Genomic DNA, 16,967 nt, shown 5'->3' with positions numbered 1-16,967 from the left:
AGTGCACACATAGAGCAAACAAGCAGCAGGGACTCCCAGTTCCCAGCTGCTCACCCTGCCTGTGACAATTTGCTGAACTCAAGCCACGGGTGCCTGACCTACCTGGGAATTACCTTCGGAATGAATGGTCAGGTTTAGCCTTGTGCTACTAAGGCAGGCAAACCTATTTTGGTTTACTCCTCTCCTCCTGATGCACACCTGAGTGGGTTGGGAGCTGATTCACAGGGATATCAGATGTTCCTGCCTTAGGGACAGGACAACCAGGGCTCATTGCATCTTCAAGCACCTGATTTAGGCCTGTGACTGTTTGCCAGGCTCACCCAGTGACAAGGTCAGTGACCCTGCTCAGCTGGCCTCAGAAAACGAGTTCCCTTAAACAAAACCATGAAACAAGAGAAGTATTTGGGTCTTCCAGCAGTAGCATTCCAGAGGTTCTCTGGAACTGTAAGGTCCCTCTGATGTGCACGGGACAGTTACAGGGGAGCCAGTCCTCTGGAGTGGACAGAGCTGTCTCATACCCCTCATTCCCTCTGCACCCCAGACCAAAACTATCAGCTTGACAAATGGAAGAAATCCAAGAGGCTTTTTTTCTTGCCCGATTGAGAAAATAATTCTTTAAGATTAAGCTAAGGATTTATCTGGGGGCAAGTAGGGTTAAAATTGTCTTAGAACTTACAAATTAGTGAACTGGAGCAAGTGCCAGAGACAAGCCAGGAGAGCAGCTAAGAGAGCACGGCCAAACAGAGACTAAACAAAGTTGCCTTGATTAGTTCCCAAAGGAGGGAGCCAATGGATCTTCTGCAGAACTAGAAACCTGCTCAGCTATCCAGCAACTGAAAAGAAAACTATGGGTTAGTTTTAGAAGCCCAGAAGCAGGAGAACACTTCCTAGGTGTTGAGAAGTTCTCATATTTATGTGTCTGTCTATAAAACTTAAATACCTTTCTCATCCTACCACTAACTCAGAACTGAAGGTATTGCTTTAGGCAGTGCCCCTCTTATCCCACCAGCAAACAGGACCTTATAACCATTGCTGCTGGTTTGGGAAGGGTCAGGAGTCAGCTGAAGGAGTCTCTCTCCATGCAAGGGCAGTGATTCAATGGTACATCAGAGAAAACCAGGCAGACCTGCTCATTCACTTTGGTGTGCGAAGGGCCTTGGTGGATGAGGAGCTTCACTATGTCGGCGTCTCCCTTCCAGGCTGCCAGGTGCAGGGGGTAGCAGCCCTTGCAGTCTGCCACATTGGTGAGGGCGTCGTTCCTCAGCAGAACTTCCACAACGTCCCTGCGGGAGAAGGGAACTTGAGTCGAAGACACTCAGTTCTTGTTTCACAGCTTACATTCTGTATTGCATGAAAAGTGAGTCTGAACAGAATATTTGAGATCCTCCTGAAATATGATTTTAAAGTGTTCCTATTAAATGCCACCCAAGGAAATAAAAAAAAAGAGAAATAAATATTGATGAGACGAGCTCAGAAAAGATCCACGTTGCCTCCATGCTAATGGAGCTGAACAGGGGCTGAAGTCAGCCACAAGCCTCTGCTGCAAAGTGAATTGCATCAGCACAGTGAAGGTGAATAAAGATTTTAACTCTATTCCATTTCTCAGTACCTTCAGCAGCAATGAATAACACGAGATCCACCATGGTAAAGACTGGAGTTACTTCCAAATGTGATGTGCACACAAGGCAACTCTAAGTGGTGCAGGCCCAGTCCACCCTGGACACCAGACAGACTGCAGGGACTGTCACAGGGAGTCCCTTTCACGTGGTGTTACAGCTTATCCAAATTGCTTTGAAATAAAAGGGCGGTTGGTTGAAAACCTCAATGTTTTGCCAAATATTTCAAGCTGTAAGATCACACTGTGCAGCAGCCAAAGCAGTGACATTCTCCATTTCCCCTGAAGATGGAGTAGTGCTGCAGCACCAGCACTCACCAGCGCCATGGAAGTGACAAGTGAATGAACGACACAGAACCGTGGCCTGGAAAGCACAAAACATCCATCCCCTGTGAGCAAAGATCGGAGCAGGACTCACTTGTGGCCGTTGAGAGCAGCGTGGTGCAGTGGGGTGTATCCAGTGCTGTCAACGCAGTTCACGTTGGGCCCTCTCCAGATGCTGCAATACAGAAAATAGACAGGGGACACTTAGGCAAACAGCAAACAGGGACAGGGCAAGGACAGGGGCAGCAGAGCTCTCACACTACAGTGGGTATCTGGGCAGCTGTGGTCAGGAGCAGTCACATGGAGCACAGAGTCGAGCTGAGGGGTCAGTGCCGCAGCACACACCGGCACAGGGACTCACTCCTCTGCTTTACCAGACCCTCCTGGTTTCCAGTCAGAGCTCCCACTCCCACACATCCTTCAGCCATACTTGTGCTTGCCAAAAAGCATCTTCAGAGGAACATGTGTCTATTAGAGTGAACCACAAGAGACCGCAAACCATCGATGCACTGCTAATTCACACCCCGCTGAAGAATTCCAGTGGCTCTGGGAAACTCTTCCCTCCATGGCAAGAGTCACAAGTGGGGGCTGTAAGTCAAAGACTGTGGGATACAGAGCCTGCTCTTGGTCAGCAGTGTGATTCCACACTAACTTCTCACTGTCCCAAAATCACTTCCATCTGTCAGCTGCTGGCAGTCTGTACAAAAGAGTAGGTGGTCTCCCAGCACTTCTGAGAGCATTCACTTCCCTCCCTTGTTCAAAAGTCAAGCACCATGGATTTAAGAATTAACCCTGCCTAGAATTACTCTCCCCCCCACCCCTGGAAGGTGTCCTGTTCACATCAGTGCAGAACAGTGTGAGTGAGGGGCTGGTGCTGCTCCTGACCTTGCTGTGAAAGGAGTGTGGTGTCTGCTGCCCCTCACCAGTGCCACCACCCTCTCCCAGAACAGGCAATGGAACTCAAACCAGTATGCTCTTACAGGTAAACTGGAACTGCTCACCTTTCCTGATGAGGGCCCTCACCAGCACAACCCACCACCCATGTGCCGGTGTGCTTTACACTTCATCCTTCCAGGAATTACACAGCATTTATCACAAGCCCTGGCAATCTCCCTTGTGCCAACATAGTACTTTTTCCTGCACTGTCTTCTTTAGGGGTAAAACTTAATAGCCTCCAATCTCCAATTGAACCGGTTTCAAACCTATTAGAAGCAGACCTTTCCTGAGCAGTCCATTGTCTCCCCAGCACACAATCACTACGACCCATGTGGCTCAGAGGCTTCCTGCAATACCCATCATCACTGGGGGGCTGCTAGCCAGGAACACCTCGGTGCTACAGTGAGCAAAACCAGCAGGAAAGGCACCAAACCAGTGGGAATCTTGTGCAGACCGAGTGGAAATTCAGAAGGGAATGAAGCAACAGACTCACTCTAGAGCGTGTTCCATGGGAAATGGAAAGTCTGTCCCTGTTCCCTCTGAGTGACTCCTGATCCGCAGAGCATTATAAAAGGTTTTGCAGTCCTGAGATGGACATCAGCTCTGCTAGAGGAGAGGCAGCTAAGGGGAACCTTCATCCAAGAGGACAGGCAAGTGAGCCACAAAATCCAATTTGCAAAGGATCAGAGGCTTATCCCAAGGCATCCCGCACACCATCCCGCGCTCCGGGAGCAAACACAAGCCAACACATGCATGCAGGGCACCTCCAACACCAACAACAGGGTGTGCAGGACGATGGATGGCTTAAACCACGGCCAGAAGGTCAGTGAGACACCAGAGTGAGTGCAGGAGTGCCCTGCCCCATCCAGCTGTGCTGGCCTGAAGCACAAAGGGGACTGAGTAGTGCTCAGCTCCGGTTTGTTCCTGGCAGTGGGATCCTGCACTGTGGTTGCCCAAATAATTTATTGCTGGATTTAAAGTGGCAATTAATGGTTAGAATTCAAGCCAGAAAGCCTCGTGTGCCATCTGGAGCACTTCTAACACTGCACCTGCGCTGCCTTTGCTCGTCCATAACCTGGGCAGTGCCAGAGTCCCATGGTTTTACACATTAAACCAAGCTGTGTTTGGATGCTGAGCTCAAACTACTTCAGGGTGAACACAGGAAAAACCAGCAGCATTTAACACCAGCTTTTCTTTCAGCTGAAGTTATGAACCAAGGAAAACCAGGGTCAGTGGTGCAGTGGGCATAAAATGAGCCCTGTGCCCAAAGTGACCTGCCCAGGCGGCAGCAGGGCTGCAGATGGAGCCAGGACATCCATCCCTGTGGGAAGACGTGCGTGTCCCCACGATAAAACACTTCCATAAACTTCCTTAGAAATCTTCAGGTCAATGCTTCAGAGTTAAATGCCAAGTTTACTAAAGGAGCTCAGAGAAGGAGGAAAGCTGGAGCCCAGGGGGGAGCTGGCCCAGCAGTGAGTGCTGGGTGCTGCAGAAACCAACTGCCAAGATATAAAAATATTTAAAAAAAATCTGCTGTGTCCTCTCCTACCCTTTGACCTTTTATTCCTGCAAATAAAGAAAGCTTTCATCAAAGAAAGGTCAAATCACCCAGAAGATCAGACTGGAAGGATCCAAGAGGAGAACTATTTATATGTGCAGACTGCAGTCGAGTACATCAGACTCTCCCCTCCTCTTCCTCTCCAGCTCTGCCAGGAAGGCCAGAGTTCTCCTAAGGTATGGAAACAGAGAGCTGAGAGAAGAAGAGGCCAAAGCCCAGAACTCAGTGTACAGAGTGACTCTGGGCTGTTTCTGATTAAACAGAAGCACAGATCCCAGTGCAGGCAGGAGACCACTGTAAATACAGGTCCTCAGTAAAGGTCTGAAGCCAATTTGACCACCATTGCTTTCTTGTTTCTCCCCCAAAATCCCCCCAAACCCCTTCACATCAAAGAGGGGTGGTGTTTTTAACTTAATGGTCTCTATCACAAATCCGACATTCTCAAAGACTACCCAGATCTCACCCCCTTTGCTGCACCAGAGCAGCATCTAATGATGCTCCTGAAGCACCTGCTTAAGGCAATTAAAACCGAATGGTGAGGACATCAGAAAAGCTCTGAAAATAGCAAAATCTGCTTCACTGAAACTACTTCTTGCGCTCAGCTCTCTCCTGCTCCACGATTCAGCAAGTGCTGTAGCCTTTAAATAAAGCTTCCTGCTTGTAAAAACTGCTGAATAAAGCACATGCTTTAGGTCACGGTCAACCCCCAAAGTTCCTTTAAACAAGACCATATTTGTCCTCTTGCTTTTCCATTTCTTTCTTCCCAACTGGAGTAACTCTACTCACAAAATCATCCCAGGCAGGGGGCTAGAGCAAGGCCAAGCCTAGAGAACAACTCGGTGTTTTCAGCTCAAATGATGACCCTTCAGGGCTGGTTTCTGGTCTCACTGAGGTGGATTATGGAAGGATCAGGAGACCTCAGGGACTGGTGCCTGTGCAGAGCAGAGGCCATTGCACCTGTGTATTTGCACACCCAACATCAAAGACAAAAAGCTTGATACTGGATACAAGACACCAGCGGAGAGAGTGGCTTGGCCCAAGGTCACCAGGAAGTTTAAAGCAGCTGAGCACTGGCCCCAGATGTTTGCGGACTTTGCTCAATGCCTTAGAGACAAAGAGAGGCCTGGAGGCAGATTCCCTCAAGTCCATTGCCCAGAGGCCACACAGCAGGTCATTCACACATCCCAGCTATCCACATCCATACAACTGCTGGATTCCTGCAGTGAACAACGACCCTCACTTGGTATTTCCTGCTTACAGAGGGGAACACAAACAATCAAACACTTTGGGCAAGGCCTCAGAGTCAGAGAGCTGCTTATATTTTCCTGAAGGGTGAGGAAGCCACTGCTGTTTCCACCCTGCCAATGGGAAGGGTCCAGCATGGTGGGACTCCCAATGGAGCAGGAACCCAACTCCCTGCTTGCCTCAACCACCAGATAATGCAACAGCCTTTCCAAAAATAAACAGCTGATGCAAGGCTGGAGAAGATTAAAGCATAGTATTGCCAGGGCAAGGGAGAACGTGGCTGGATCACAAGTAATACTGTCTCAGCCCCTCTTGGCAGGTTTTGGGAAAGCCCAGGGAAAGCAGCCAGTCAGATTCCAGCTATTGGCTGCAAAGGAAGTCAAAGCTTCTGCACTCCTCAACTTCTTGGTCCAGATTTTCATTTGCTATAAGAAAAGCAGGTGGATTTCCCTCAAAGTTAAAGGATCATGAGCTCAAATACAGGATGCCAGAATGGATGGGGAAAAACAGGGACCTTAATATAGGCAGGGAATGTGGAAGTGACCAAGCTGACATTGCACAACACCACAGCCAGTGCAAGACCTGCCCGAGGCACCCGGCGGTGAAGGCAGAGCCACTGACCAGGGACTCCAGTGAAAACCCTCAGGTTCAGTCCCACTTTGACTGAAGGCAGAGCCATGCCTGGCCCTCTGCACAGAACCAGACCCCAAGCTTCCACTTTATCAGCTCATTCTGAGTTAAACAGTTCTGAACAACGATCGCCAACAGCTCCAGCCTCGTTGCCCAACACCTACAGACAATTCAACCAGCATAAGGTCAACAGTGCCCTGTGAGAAACAAGCACTTCCACCAGTGGAGACACACCATGCAGCAACCAATCCTCTGATGGCCAAATTGTCCCTTCCGCCATGGAATGGAGCAGAGTCACTCCTCATGTGCTGCAGGTGGCCAGGAGCAGGAAACCTGCACGGGTCTGCAAAGCCACTGCAGCCTGTGAAGGATCAGTTCAGGAGCTGAGAGGCAGAAGGTGAGCTCATCTGTTTCCCTCAGAACCAGCCTGCCATCTCCTACCCCTCATTTCCAGAGGGAGGCTGTTCAGGTTGGTGCAGACTACGACAATCATACTTTTAACCCTGGGCTTGCAGCTCACGCTAGAAAGGAACCCGACAGGGTTGGCATCACTAATAGAAACTCGTCCATCCAAGCTAAAATCCCCCCCAGGAAGAGGGCAGCCCTAGCCTTACAGATGGCTCCTGGCAGTGGAAATGCATTTATTTAATGTATGGTGGGAGGTGGCAGTGGGCTCTGTCACCCGCATTACGCAGTGGGGACAGAAAGGCCAGGTCAGGCGTGCAGGGTGTGCTACATCAGAGAACCCCTCTGAGCCAGAGCAAAGAAAGAGCTGCAGGACAGGAAAAATCCAGGTCTGGTTTGAGTGCATGTGCTGCCCTTTATTCTTAAAAGCATTACAGGCACTCTGCAATCCACTCCCATTAGAGAGCATTTGCAGCTGATGACAGGCCAGGGAACAGTCCCACACAACACAGGCTCATCACCAGGCCATGGCCAAACGAGTTTTGCTGGGAGAAGTGTAAAAAGTGTCAGTAGTTGAGTCAGGGAAAGCCAAGTCTCTGGGGAGGGGTCCAGGAGCTCCGGGGTCTGATGTGTACAGGAGCATCCTCCTCTCCACACCCCGTCCAAGGGCAGCACGATGGTAGGAGAAGAGCAGGGAAAATGGGAAGGCAGCCACCCAACATGCAGATGGAAGGTTTGACAGGAAGCCCTGAAGTTGCCCTTCAAAGTGGGAAAGTGACCCCTAAGAGAGGACAGATTTGACAACATTTACCAAATGTCCACAAACCTCTCACTGAGGTTTACTAAATGCCAATTTTGCAGCTCATTCTCCTCTTTTGCATCTGACTAGATGGGGTTTGGAGGAGTAAGAGCAAAAGGAATCAAAACATTCGTGCAAAAATTCAATGAACTGAGCAATGTTATGAATGTGATAAACCAGCCTGGAGCTGGCAACATCCCAGATCTGCAAACAGGAATCAGAGCACTGCTCAGGGAAGCATTGCCCGCTCTCTGTTTGCAGCTCAGCTCTGCTCCACAGCACTGGAGAAGATGCCACTAACTGCAAGAAAATACAATACAAAAGAACTAGGTGCAGAGAAAATTAGCAGGACATGTGTAGATGGTGCAGACTTTCCCTTGGCCTTCCCTCCATCCAGCACTCCCAGAGAAACAGAGGAAGCTGCCTGGGCAGCCACAAATTCCTGATCAAAGCCACCAAGCAGCCGATGCTGCAGCACCGAGCTGATTACAGCTGGCAGCCTTGTACTGGGCTTTCCCTCCCCCGTCTCCTTTGTGAGATGATTTAACAAGCTGCAGAATCCCACGGGACATGTCAGTTAGCCAACAGCAATGGAGCATCGTGTCTGGAGTCATACATGTCCATCTGCACCGTTCCCTTCTGACAGGCACAAAGCTCTGAGCTTGGAGTAAAAATGTCACCAAAAGGAATTTGCCCAGGAAAAAAAATCATGGCAGAGCACATTCCCTCCCCCACCCGTCAGTGCCCCTGCACAGGAATGGATGTGCCACTTATGTGTTTTGGGATGGCAGAAAACGTGCCTGTGTGCTCACTGTCTGCTCTGCACAGCGGCCACGTGGGCACTGTCAGACAACACCAATGGGATCAGAACAGCTCAAAGTTACTGTTTGTTTCCAGCGCTCTGTTTCCCAGAACAGAGATCTGATCCAAAATTTGGGATTTCTAGCAGGAACCTTGCACCTGGAAGGGCATAGGGAAGGTGGACACTTTATTTAAACACAGTTACCCACCCCCTGGTGCAGGCTCAGACCTGCTCTGTACAGAAACAATAAACCCACGCCCATGTTCTCTCCATCTCAGTGCCAACAGGCTGCTCGAGGTGGCCACGTGCCGCTGCTCCCTGGGCCACCGTGGCTCCCTTTGTGTCACCCCAAACCCACTCCCGTCCCTTCAGCCTGGCTGCTGCCCAGCCCTGATGCCTGGAATGCTGAACTGCAGCGTGTCTGACCTGGGGTGGATGAGAAGCAGGTAAATAGGCCAAGTCAAGCAGAGCCAGAGAAACAGACATTCAGGGACTGAATTACCCCTTCCCTACAGCAATTAAAAAGCAAATGCAATTATTTTGTAACAACAACTGCATCCAGAGTGCACTTTTGCCTTAGAGAGACTGAAACCAGTGAGATGGAGACTCGCACGACATCCCCTTTCCCTTGTGCCATTGCTCAGATCAGCGACACAAGGGCTCTGAATCGGTGCTGGCACCACAGTGCCCGACTGTTCCCACGGAGGGACCACGCACATGGGGACGTTCCCACATCTCAGGAGGGACCCCCAGGCACTGGCCCGCACATCACGACAGGCTGTGAAACACTGCTGTGAAACACTGCTGCGTTGGAGTAAAAGGAAATTAGTTGCTCTGATACTGAACACCAGAACAATGGGATGGGACACGAGGCCCTCGAGGAAGGGGACACGGGAGTGGAGAATTCAGAGCCACAACAAAGCTTCCACTGAAGCGTTTTGAGCAGACTTTGCCCTTGAACGCAGCCCACACCAGCAGCCCAGCAGCTCACCCACATGGCTCCATTTAAGCCTGTATCAAATCCCAGCTCCAGCTTAACCAGGAGTCCCTGAGGGCTAAAGAAAGACACAGCAAGGAGAGATTAACTGGCAACAGTGTGGGACGCAAACAAGGCACAGACATACCACCGACTCCAGAGACATTCCTTCTTGATGAGCTTTTTAATTGGGTGCCCAAAGAGCAAGTGACAGGGAAAGGAGAGCAAAGACAGCGAGGGAAGGAGGTAAACCAGAAGTTTTACACCCGCCACGGTGGCTCCAATGGGAGCACAGGAGACACACCTGAGCAGTCAAAGAGCTCTGTGATCACTGTGATCAGCCCCTGCTCCTTCCTGCTATGTGCCATGCAAGCAGGGAAAGCATCAACTTACACACCAGTTCCTGAGAAAGCTCAGGAGAAGAAAGATGAAGATCAGAAAGGACATCCTTTTACTGCAGAAGCATCCGTGAAATCCAGTCCCTTACAGAACAGGAACAAGAGTGAATGGCCGAGGCAGGAAATTATTCCCAAATCCTGAGCTAGCTCCCAGAGTTGTCATTACTCATCTGCACTATCTACAGAGATAAGGCCAGAGCTGAGATCATGAGGCAGGCAGCCAAACAGAGCATAGGGAGCGTGACGGTCCTGCCCTGCTCCTGCTCCGAGAGCCCTCCTCCCTCCCAGCCAGGAGCTGCTTTCAGTGGCAGGCCTGGGGAGCACCCCTGGATTCCTGCTTCAAACCTCAGTGGCCACCCAGCCTCTGGAATTAATTCTGTTCTCAAACCAGGCACTTTGTAATGCCAAACTTGAGAGCATTTCTCACAGCGTCTTAATTAGGATGAGGCAAAAGTTGTTTCACCTAATTTCCAACCCACCTCAATATTACATTTGAAAGACCACCTATGACATCTTCAGCCTTGCTCGCCCCAGGATCTGCACAACAGCAGCCAATGGCATTAGATAGAAATCTAATGAGATAATATATTTACATAATATTTATGGCACTCACTCTCAGACAGGGTTTTGTTCTTGTGTCCTCAGTACGTGGCACTACAGACACTTCCTTTGAGCTGGAAAAAGCCTGAGGTTAATTTTTAAATCTAATTTCCCTTTAAAAGAAACCACGTGTTTAAATAACAAGGGAGGAGTGCAAATGTACCTGGGTTTACCAAACCTGAACACCAACTCAAGCTCAACTTCCCTTCAGCTGAATATCTCAGGCTCTTGCAGAGCACCTGGTAAAGCCAGGCACACAGTCCTCCTCCTGTAATTCCCTCAACACCCTGCTATGTTGGGTGTTCACACTGATTGTCACCTAAAATTCTCAGCAGCCACAAGAGATGGGACACGTCAGCAGGTTAAGCACTTACCTAAACACACAGTCCCAGCACTTGGCATCCTGCAGCCTCCCCAGCACTTAAGCAGCTCACCCTCACTAACCCTGGGGAAATAGCCACCTTACTACCCTGTGTGTGCCACAGCTGGTTCCAAACTCAAGCTCCTTATCCAGCAGTCTGGAAGCCCAACCGGATTTTCTTCCAGGATACAAAAAGAAACCCCTGCCCTGGCCCAGGCTGCTGTGCAGCATCCAGCTGTTCAGTTTGAGTTAAAGGGTAATCGAGAAAATTTAGCTCCACTATTCATCCAAACTTCTCAAATCTGAACATTTCTCACCAAGCCATGGCGACAAGACAAAGTAATTTCAGATTTAGGTTTAGAAACGTGCCCATGACACGATGGACACCCAGGCACCACATGGCATCAATGCTCTAGCTGACCCTGAGCACCCATGAGGGTGCAGGAGCACAGTCCTTTGGGAAGCAGGACATGCAGAGCTCTGAGGACATCACACGGGCTCTTCAGGTTTTGTGTAGAAGAGGGCACATGCACACACTCCAGCTCCAATGTTGTTCCAAAGGCAGCTCACACTTTGCTGTCCTGTCTCTAACTGAGCCTCTCTCCCTCTCCAGCCCCCCAAGCTCTCCTGTTGCCCACAGCCGGCCCAGGTGCACCCACATCTCCAGCGCTGTTTTCCTCCCTCCTGCAGACAGCAGCTGCACTCACTTCTCCAGTCGGTTGCTATAGAAACAAATCAATCCTCAACAGTTTTATTTTTACCAGTTTCTGTGAAATAGGATTTATCTCATTTCCATGACTAAGCTGTACTCCAGAGCAGCAGCTCTGGGATAGTGGCAGTGCCAGCTCAGCATCGGGCAGAGCTGGCGCTGCAGTGCCAAGAGGAAATGGCCATCACTCGTGTTCAGAGACACCTTCTCATCTCAAGGACACTTCACCTTGAAAGGATTCCCACAGCTGGAGCACGAGAGCACTCCACAGCTGCATCCGAGGAGTGGATGGCACAGCCTGGGAAAGGCAGAGGGCTCACATGGAGTGGAGGTGTTGGCACACATTCTGTCTCCAGCCACCCAGGCAGCCCCTTGAGCACTGCCACAGGAGGGACTCAGCCTCCGGGAACTGCCTTCCCCTTGTCCAGGGGCAGCTGCAAGAGGCTTTCCCTCTGGTCTGGGGTGCATTTCCTCCCTTCTGTATCCCCTCTACTCTGTGTCACACCTTCCATGTATGTCTATGTTCTATCCTGCTTGTTTGTCCTTCTGTCTCATTGGAACAATGCATTACCTCACAACATCCCCTCAGTGCACCCAAGTCTCACAAGCACCTGAGCACAAACCACCTGCTCAATCCTCGCACTGTTCAGGATCCTCCAGCCAGCACTGGAGCCAGGCCTGAGCACGAGTAAATGCATGTCATGGATGTGTTTCACTGCTCCTCCCACAGCGGGGCAGAGCACAAACTTTAAGTGAGCCCTGCAAATGCTCCTGGGAAGGTGTGTAACCTGACAACTGGAAAAACAGCGGGAAGCCCCGTGTCTGGGCTCTGCGCCTGCCACCACAGGACACTGTGACTGCTAACACACTGCACTCATCAGTGGGCAGCAGCTGCCTTGGTTCCAACATCCTCAACACAATCCGACCCACCTGACACTCCTCACCTGAGACTCTGACTCACCTAATATTCCTCACATCACATCTCAGCCCACAGCAACTCCCTCATGGAATATTTGAGGTAACCTCTACAAGCACATAGCTATTTCCAAAACCCAACTGGCACTTCAAAACACTCTCAGAGCAAGGCAAAAAGTAAGCTTATGCGTTTCTCACCCTCCAGCTGACATAAACACATTGACACACTGACACTCCCAAGGGAGCGAGTCTCAGAGCACCAGAGGACTCAGCATGTGGGTAAAGACTGGGTGCTGCATAACCCCGAGTCCTGCTCTACAGAGGGGAGCAGCAGCACCCGGGGCCTGGGCGAGTGGAGCTGGGAGGTCCCACAGCGGGGAGAGCCCCGTGCTCCTGACCCAGCCCCGAGCACGGAACCGTGACCAGAGCATGCAAATAAAACCTTCCAAAGCTGCATCACAAGATCACACAGCCAGTAACTGCAGCCTTTGAATTCTTTAAGAAGTGCTCAGGAAACAATTCTCAGCAGAGCGCCGGTGCACACCCGTGCCTGTGGCAGGAGCACGTCCAGCAGCCCCTGCTGGGTGTGCAATTACAGAGGGCTCTGTCCTGTGGTGTGTGCGCGGCAGGGCGGGGAGGAGACAGCCTGAAGTGGGTGAGAGGCTTAATCACAGCAGCAGGAGAGGGACAGACCCAGTGCTGCCCAGTTCTGTGGGGATGCAGTGGGAGCAGCTCCCCTGTGATGCTGTGAACTATCAGCTGCACCAGAGCAAACACCAAACCCCTCTTTGTTTTAATACAACTCATTTTTCTGACTCCAAACCGCCCTTGAATTGTCAGGACCCACTTCAAGTGTTCTGCCATCCCACCACGTCATTCCCTAAACCAACCAGACCCCCTCACCAGCAGCAACTGCTGCAAATGGGCTGGAACACAGGCTGCGGCTTCTGTGGAGCAGCACCCAACCCTTCCCACAACAGATGTGCACCCAAACTCCTCCTTCCCAGCAGAAGTGTCTCCTTGATACATTCCCAGAGGATTGCATAGCTCATCTAGGGCTCAGCAGCAGCCTTAGTTTCCCCTCCCAGCAACAAAGATCCAGGCTTTTCACAGTAATAGTTAAAAATAAAAAGCTTTTTCTGCAGATTTGGCTTTAACACAACCCATCCCTCACTGCTCCTGGCAAAACCTCCTGAATGCAGCCTGATAGCTCAGCCACAGATTATTTTGTTGCTTCCTGCCTTCAACTTCACAGTGAAGCACTAAAAAAACCCAAAGCCAATAAATCCAAATTCTGCAGCCTTGATGCAAAAGTGCCCCTGAGAATCCAAGAACCCTCATGGATTCACGGTGCATTTCTGATTTCTGGACTTGCTGCTGCTCATAAGCCCTAAGCTGCACGTGCATGGAGTGGATTTTCCCTCTGGCTGCTCACTGGTCCTCACGTGGTGCCTTTGCCTGTGCTGTGGTCAGGTGTGGAGTTGAAGCAGCCGGGCACAGCCGAGGGGCTGATCCAGCCCCCAGCACGTCCCCAGGCCCTGCGGATCCCACGGCACAAGGGCTGATCCCGGGGCCACTGAGCCTCCAAACCCTGGCAGACACCACCTCTTTGTGAGCCCACCATCTCTGGCAAACTCCAGACTCCCATCTCCTCCTTGTTCCCCCACCCCACCAGGGTTTGTCCCTCTGCCTGAAATCCTGAGTGTTACACCCTGCACCTTCACCCCTCGGGAGAGACTTCCATTGTCTTTGCAATTACTGCTCCTGTGGCTTATCCCACTCCATCCTGTCCTGCTTCCTGCTCACCTGCAGCTGTAGGTGATTGGAGTCTGTGCATGGCTCCACACCCAGCGGGCTGGCTCGGCCTCACCACAGCCTGGACTGTGACAAAGTTCACATTTGCCTGATAACAGGCACGGTGGCAGCTCAGGTGATGTGATAAAACACTGCATTCCAAGGAATTTACTACCACTTCATGGAGCAGCACTTGTTCTCTTTGGGAGAAAAATGGCCCAAACTGATGAGTGCTAGCTCAGAGCAAGCACCAGCTCAGCACCTACCAGGTGTAACATGGGGATTCCAGGAAATGCCTGGTTTGTACCTCATCCAAAATTGTATCTTTGAGATGCCTGAAATGTTGCAGAACTGCCAGAAAAAGCTGAGACAGGCACTTCGGGACACATGGGCTTTGGGAACAGGTTGTCCAAACACTGGGACTTAAAAAATAAAATAGGAACTAAATAGCGACATCCAAAGGAACCAAAATCGGGAGGAGGAAGGAACAAGGGAGTTCTGCCAGCCCAGCTGAGCATTCATGACCCTGCAGTAGGAATGAGCTCTGGGGGTGGAGGGCAGCTCAGCAGCTCCCATGTTGGGACAGATCCTTACAGACGGGAGGAGCCTCGGCAGGAGCAGGGATCAGCCTGAGTAGGAGGGGGCAGCTGCCTGAGGAAAGGAAAACATGGAGCACACAGACCTGACCAAGGGCAGAGCTCTCCCCACAGCTGAGGGGGCAACACCCTACACTAGAAAAGCTCCCATGTTGTAGTGTTGGAAAGGTGAGGTTTCCTCCACCAAACACATCCCTAAAATTGATCTGTCCCAGCTGCTCCCTTGGGCCTCTCCTTGCAGGGACACTCAGCAGCTGCTTCTCATCCAAACCCCATCACAAGCTCCTCACCTGGAGTCACTTAACCCAGAGCCAAAGCCCAACAAAGGGTCAGGAGGCGGGAAACAATCCCAAAGCCCCTCAGTGGCAGCAGGTGCCACACAGCGAGTTAAGGACGCGCTGCCAGACCCGGAACTGCTGTGACAGACACACACAGAACACACAGTGCAGGGAAAACAGCCTCGGGGCTGGGACTCGGGAGGGGAAAGGGACCATTGCAGTGTCCCCAACAGCCACGTCAGCGGACACGGGTGACAGCTGTGACAGGCACTGTCAGACACGTCTGTGCACAAAGCCACGGCCAGAGTCAAACAGCCCCACGGGCGCCGCGTCCGCGGGGAAAGGGCCCCGTGTGGAGCTGGTGCAGCTCAGAGCGTGTGTAACCAGACCCTCGGCACTGACCCGAGCCCCCCGCCCGCACAGCCACCCCTCGAGGGGCTGCAGCAACTCCCCTCCCAAACCAGGGCTCAGAGCATTTAATGTATCCAAGGAGAAGGACACAGTCTGACCCAGAGGCACATTCACGTTTCAGAAACACAAACCTGTGCCCCAGGGCAGCTCTCCTGGCCGGGGCCTCTGCCCCAGACAGGGATCAGGTTATGACAAAGGGAAAACACATCAAATTTGGCCACAACCAGGCCAGTCACATCCCTCTTAACAGTCAAGGTGTGTAGTGACAGTGGCACAAATCTCCTCCCCATGCTCCTGTACAAACCAGTTGCTCAGGGACCAGGAGCAGCAGCATTTCCAGCAGAGGCTGAAGTGGCACAAAGCTGTGGCTCCAGAAGCACAGCACTGAGTGGTTTCCTCAGCAGATGCCGAAAAGGGGAGGAGAAACAAAACTAAAAAAGGTCCAAGAGCTTCAAACCAGAGAATTGCACAGCGCAGGGCTGGGGACACCAAAGCCACTGAGGGAGATCCTCCAGAGCCGACCCCGACCCCACAGAGGGTCACCGGAGGGTGCCCCAGCAGGGCCCGGACACCTCACCCAACACCCACAGCCGGCAGCTCTCCCACCGCGGGACCCCCCGCACGTCCTGGGCTGCACCCAGAACCCTCCAGACGCACCACAGCTCCCCAGTCACACCAGTCGGAGCGCCCGCACAGCCGCGCTTCGGTCCCGAGGCAATAGGACACCCCTGGGCAGCACCAGCCCTGGCAGTGCCCGCTCCAAACAGACAGACAGCCGCCCTCCCCTCCTGGTCCACCGGAGGCACACCGGCCCAAGGGGCTCTGCCGCGGCTCCCCCCGCGCCCCCGGTCCCACCGAACTCCCCGGGGTCTCCAGGTCGCACATCCCTCACAACCTTCCGCGATGTCTTATCCCACCCTCGGCCCTCGACTCCCATCTGAGGCGCCTCCGGCTATGACCTGCAACCCCCCGGGGACGGACTCCCAGCCCCCCGCTCCCTCCCTGGCCCCGCACAGCGCCCTCCCCGCCCGCCCCGGGGCCGCGCTCACCTGAGCAGGCTGGACAGCGGGTGTCCCACACCGCCGCTCCCACCGCCGCCGCCGCCACCGCCGCCGCCCCCCCCCGCGGAGCCGCCGCCGCCGCCTCCCCCGCCGGAGCCGCCGAAGCCGGAGCTGAGGCGCTTCCCCGAGAGCAGCTTCTCCACGGCCGGGAGGTTCCCGGTGCGCGCGGCCTCCAGCAGCTCCTGCTCCTTCCCCATGGCCGGCGCGGCCCCGCGCCCGCGACACTTCCGGGGCGGGGCCTCGGGGGGCGGGATCAGATGAGGCGGGACCCGCGCAGGGCCCGCCCCCAGCCCCGCCCTGTCCCTCAGGCCGCGCCCGTTTCCGGGCGGGGTTTGGGGGGTTTCCTCCCCGCAGCGGCGGGGCTGGGCTGCGGTGCCGCTCCAGCGCCGTGTCCCGGCTCTCTGCCCCGCGGGAGCAGCCGGGTGTGGAGCTCCGGCTCGGGGCGGGGCCGGGCCCAGCACAAGGCCCTCCGCGGCAGCGCCGTTGCCATGGCGACAGGCCTCGCCCCTCCTCGCCCTGCCCCTATCTGTGCGTTATCAAGAGGCGCGGGCTCT

General features: G+C 53.0%; 1 protein-coding gene across 5 annotated transcripts in view; it reads right to left on the bottom strand.

Annotated features, from left to right (window-relative positions):
* ANKS1A (ankyrin repeat and sterile alpha motif domain containing 1A) overlaps window positions 1–16,891 on the bottom strand; it is a 73,225-nt gene extending 56,334 nt beyond the window's left edge. The window contains exons 1-3 of one of the 5 annotated variants that reach the window (XM_027728504.2): window positions 16,402–16,891; window positions 2,034–2,114; window positions 1,127–1,283 (exon numbers count right to left, since the gene is read on the bottom strand). In XM_027728504.2, the coding sequence (XP_027584305.1) occupies window positions 1,127–1,283; window positions 2,034–2,114; window positions 16,402–16,610 (447 nt within the window). In that variant the 5' untranslated portion in view covers window positions 16,611–16,891. The remainder of the gene's footprint in view (window positions 1–1,126; window positions 1,284–2,033; window positions 2,115–16,401) is intronic. The other 4 variants (XM_039383891.1, XM_027728500.2, XM_027728499.2 and 1 more) reach the window with 4 other exon arrangements.
* Between the last annotated feature and the right edge of the window lie 76 nt (window positions 16,892–16,967).

Source organism: Pipra filicauda, unplaced genomic scaffold (genome assembly GCF_003945595.2).
Source record: "Pipra filicauda isolate LSUMZ 115617 unplaced genomic scaffold, ASM394559v2 scaffold329_size807674_pilon, whole genome shotgun sequence".
In the NCBI taxonomy this organism is placed as follows: Eukaryota; Metazoa; Chordata; class Aves; order Passeriformes; family Pipridae; genus Pipra; species Pipra filicauda.
The sequence above is the reverse complement of the archived record's forward strand: the minus strand, read 5'-3'. Positions and strand labels throughout refer to the sequence as shown.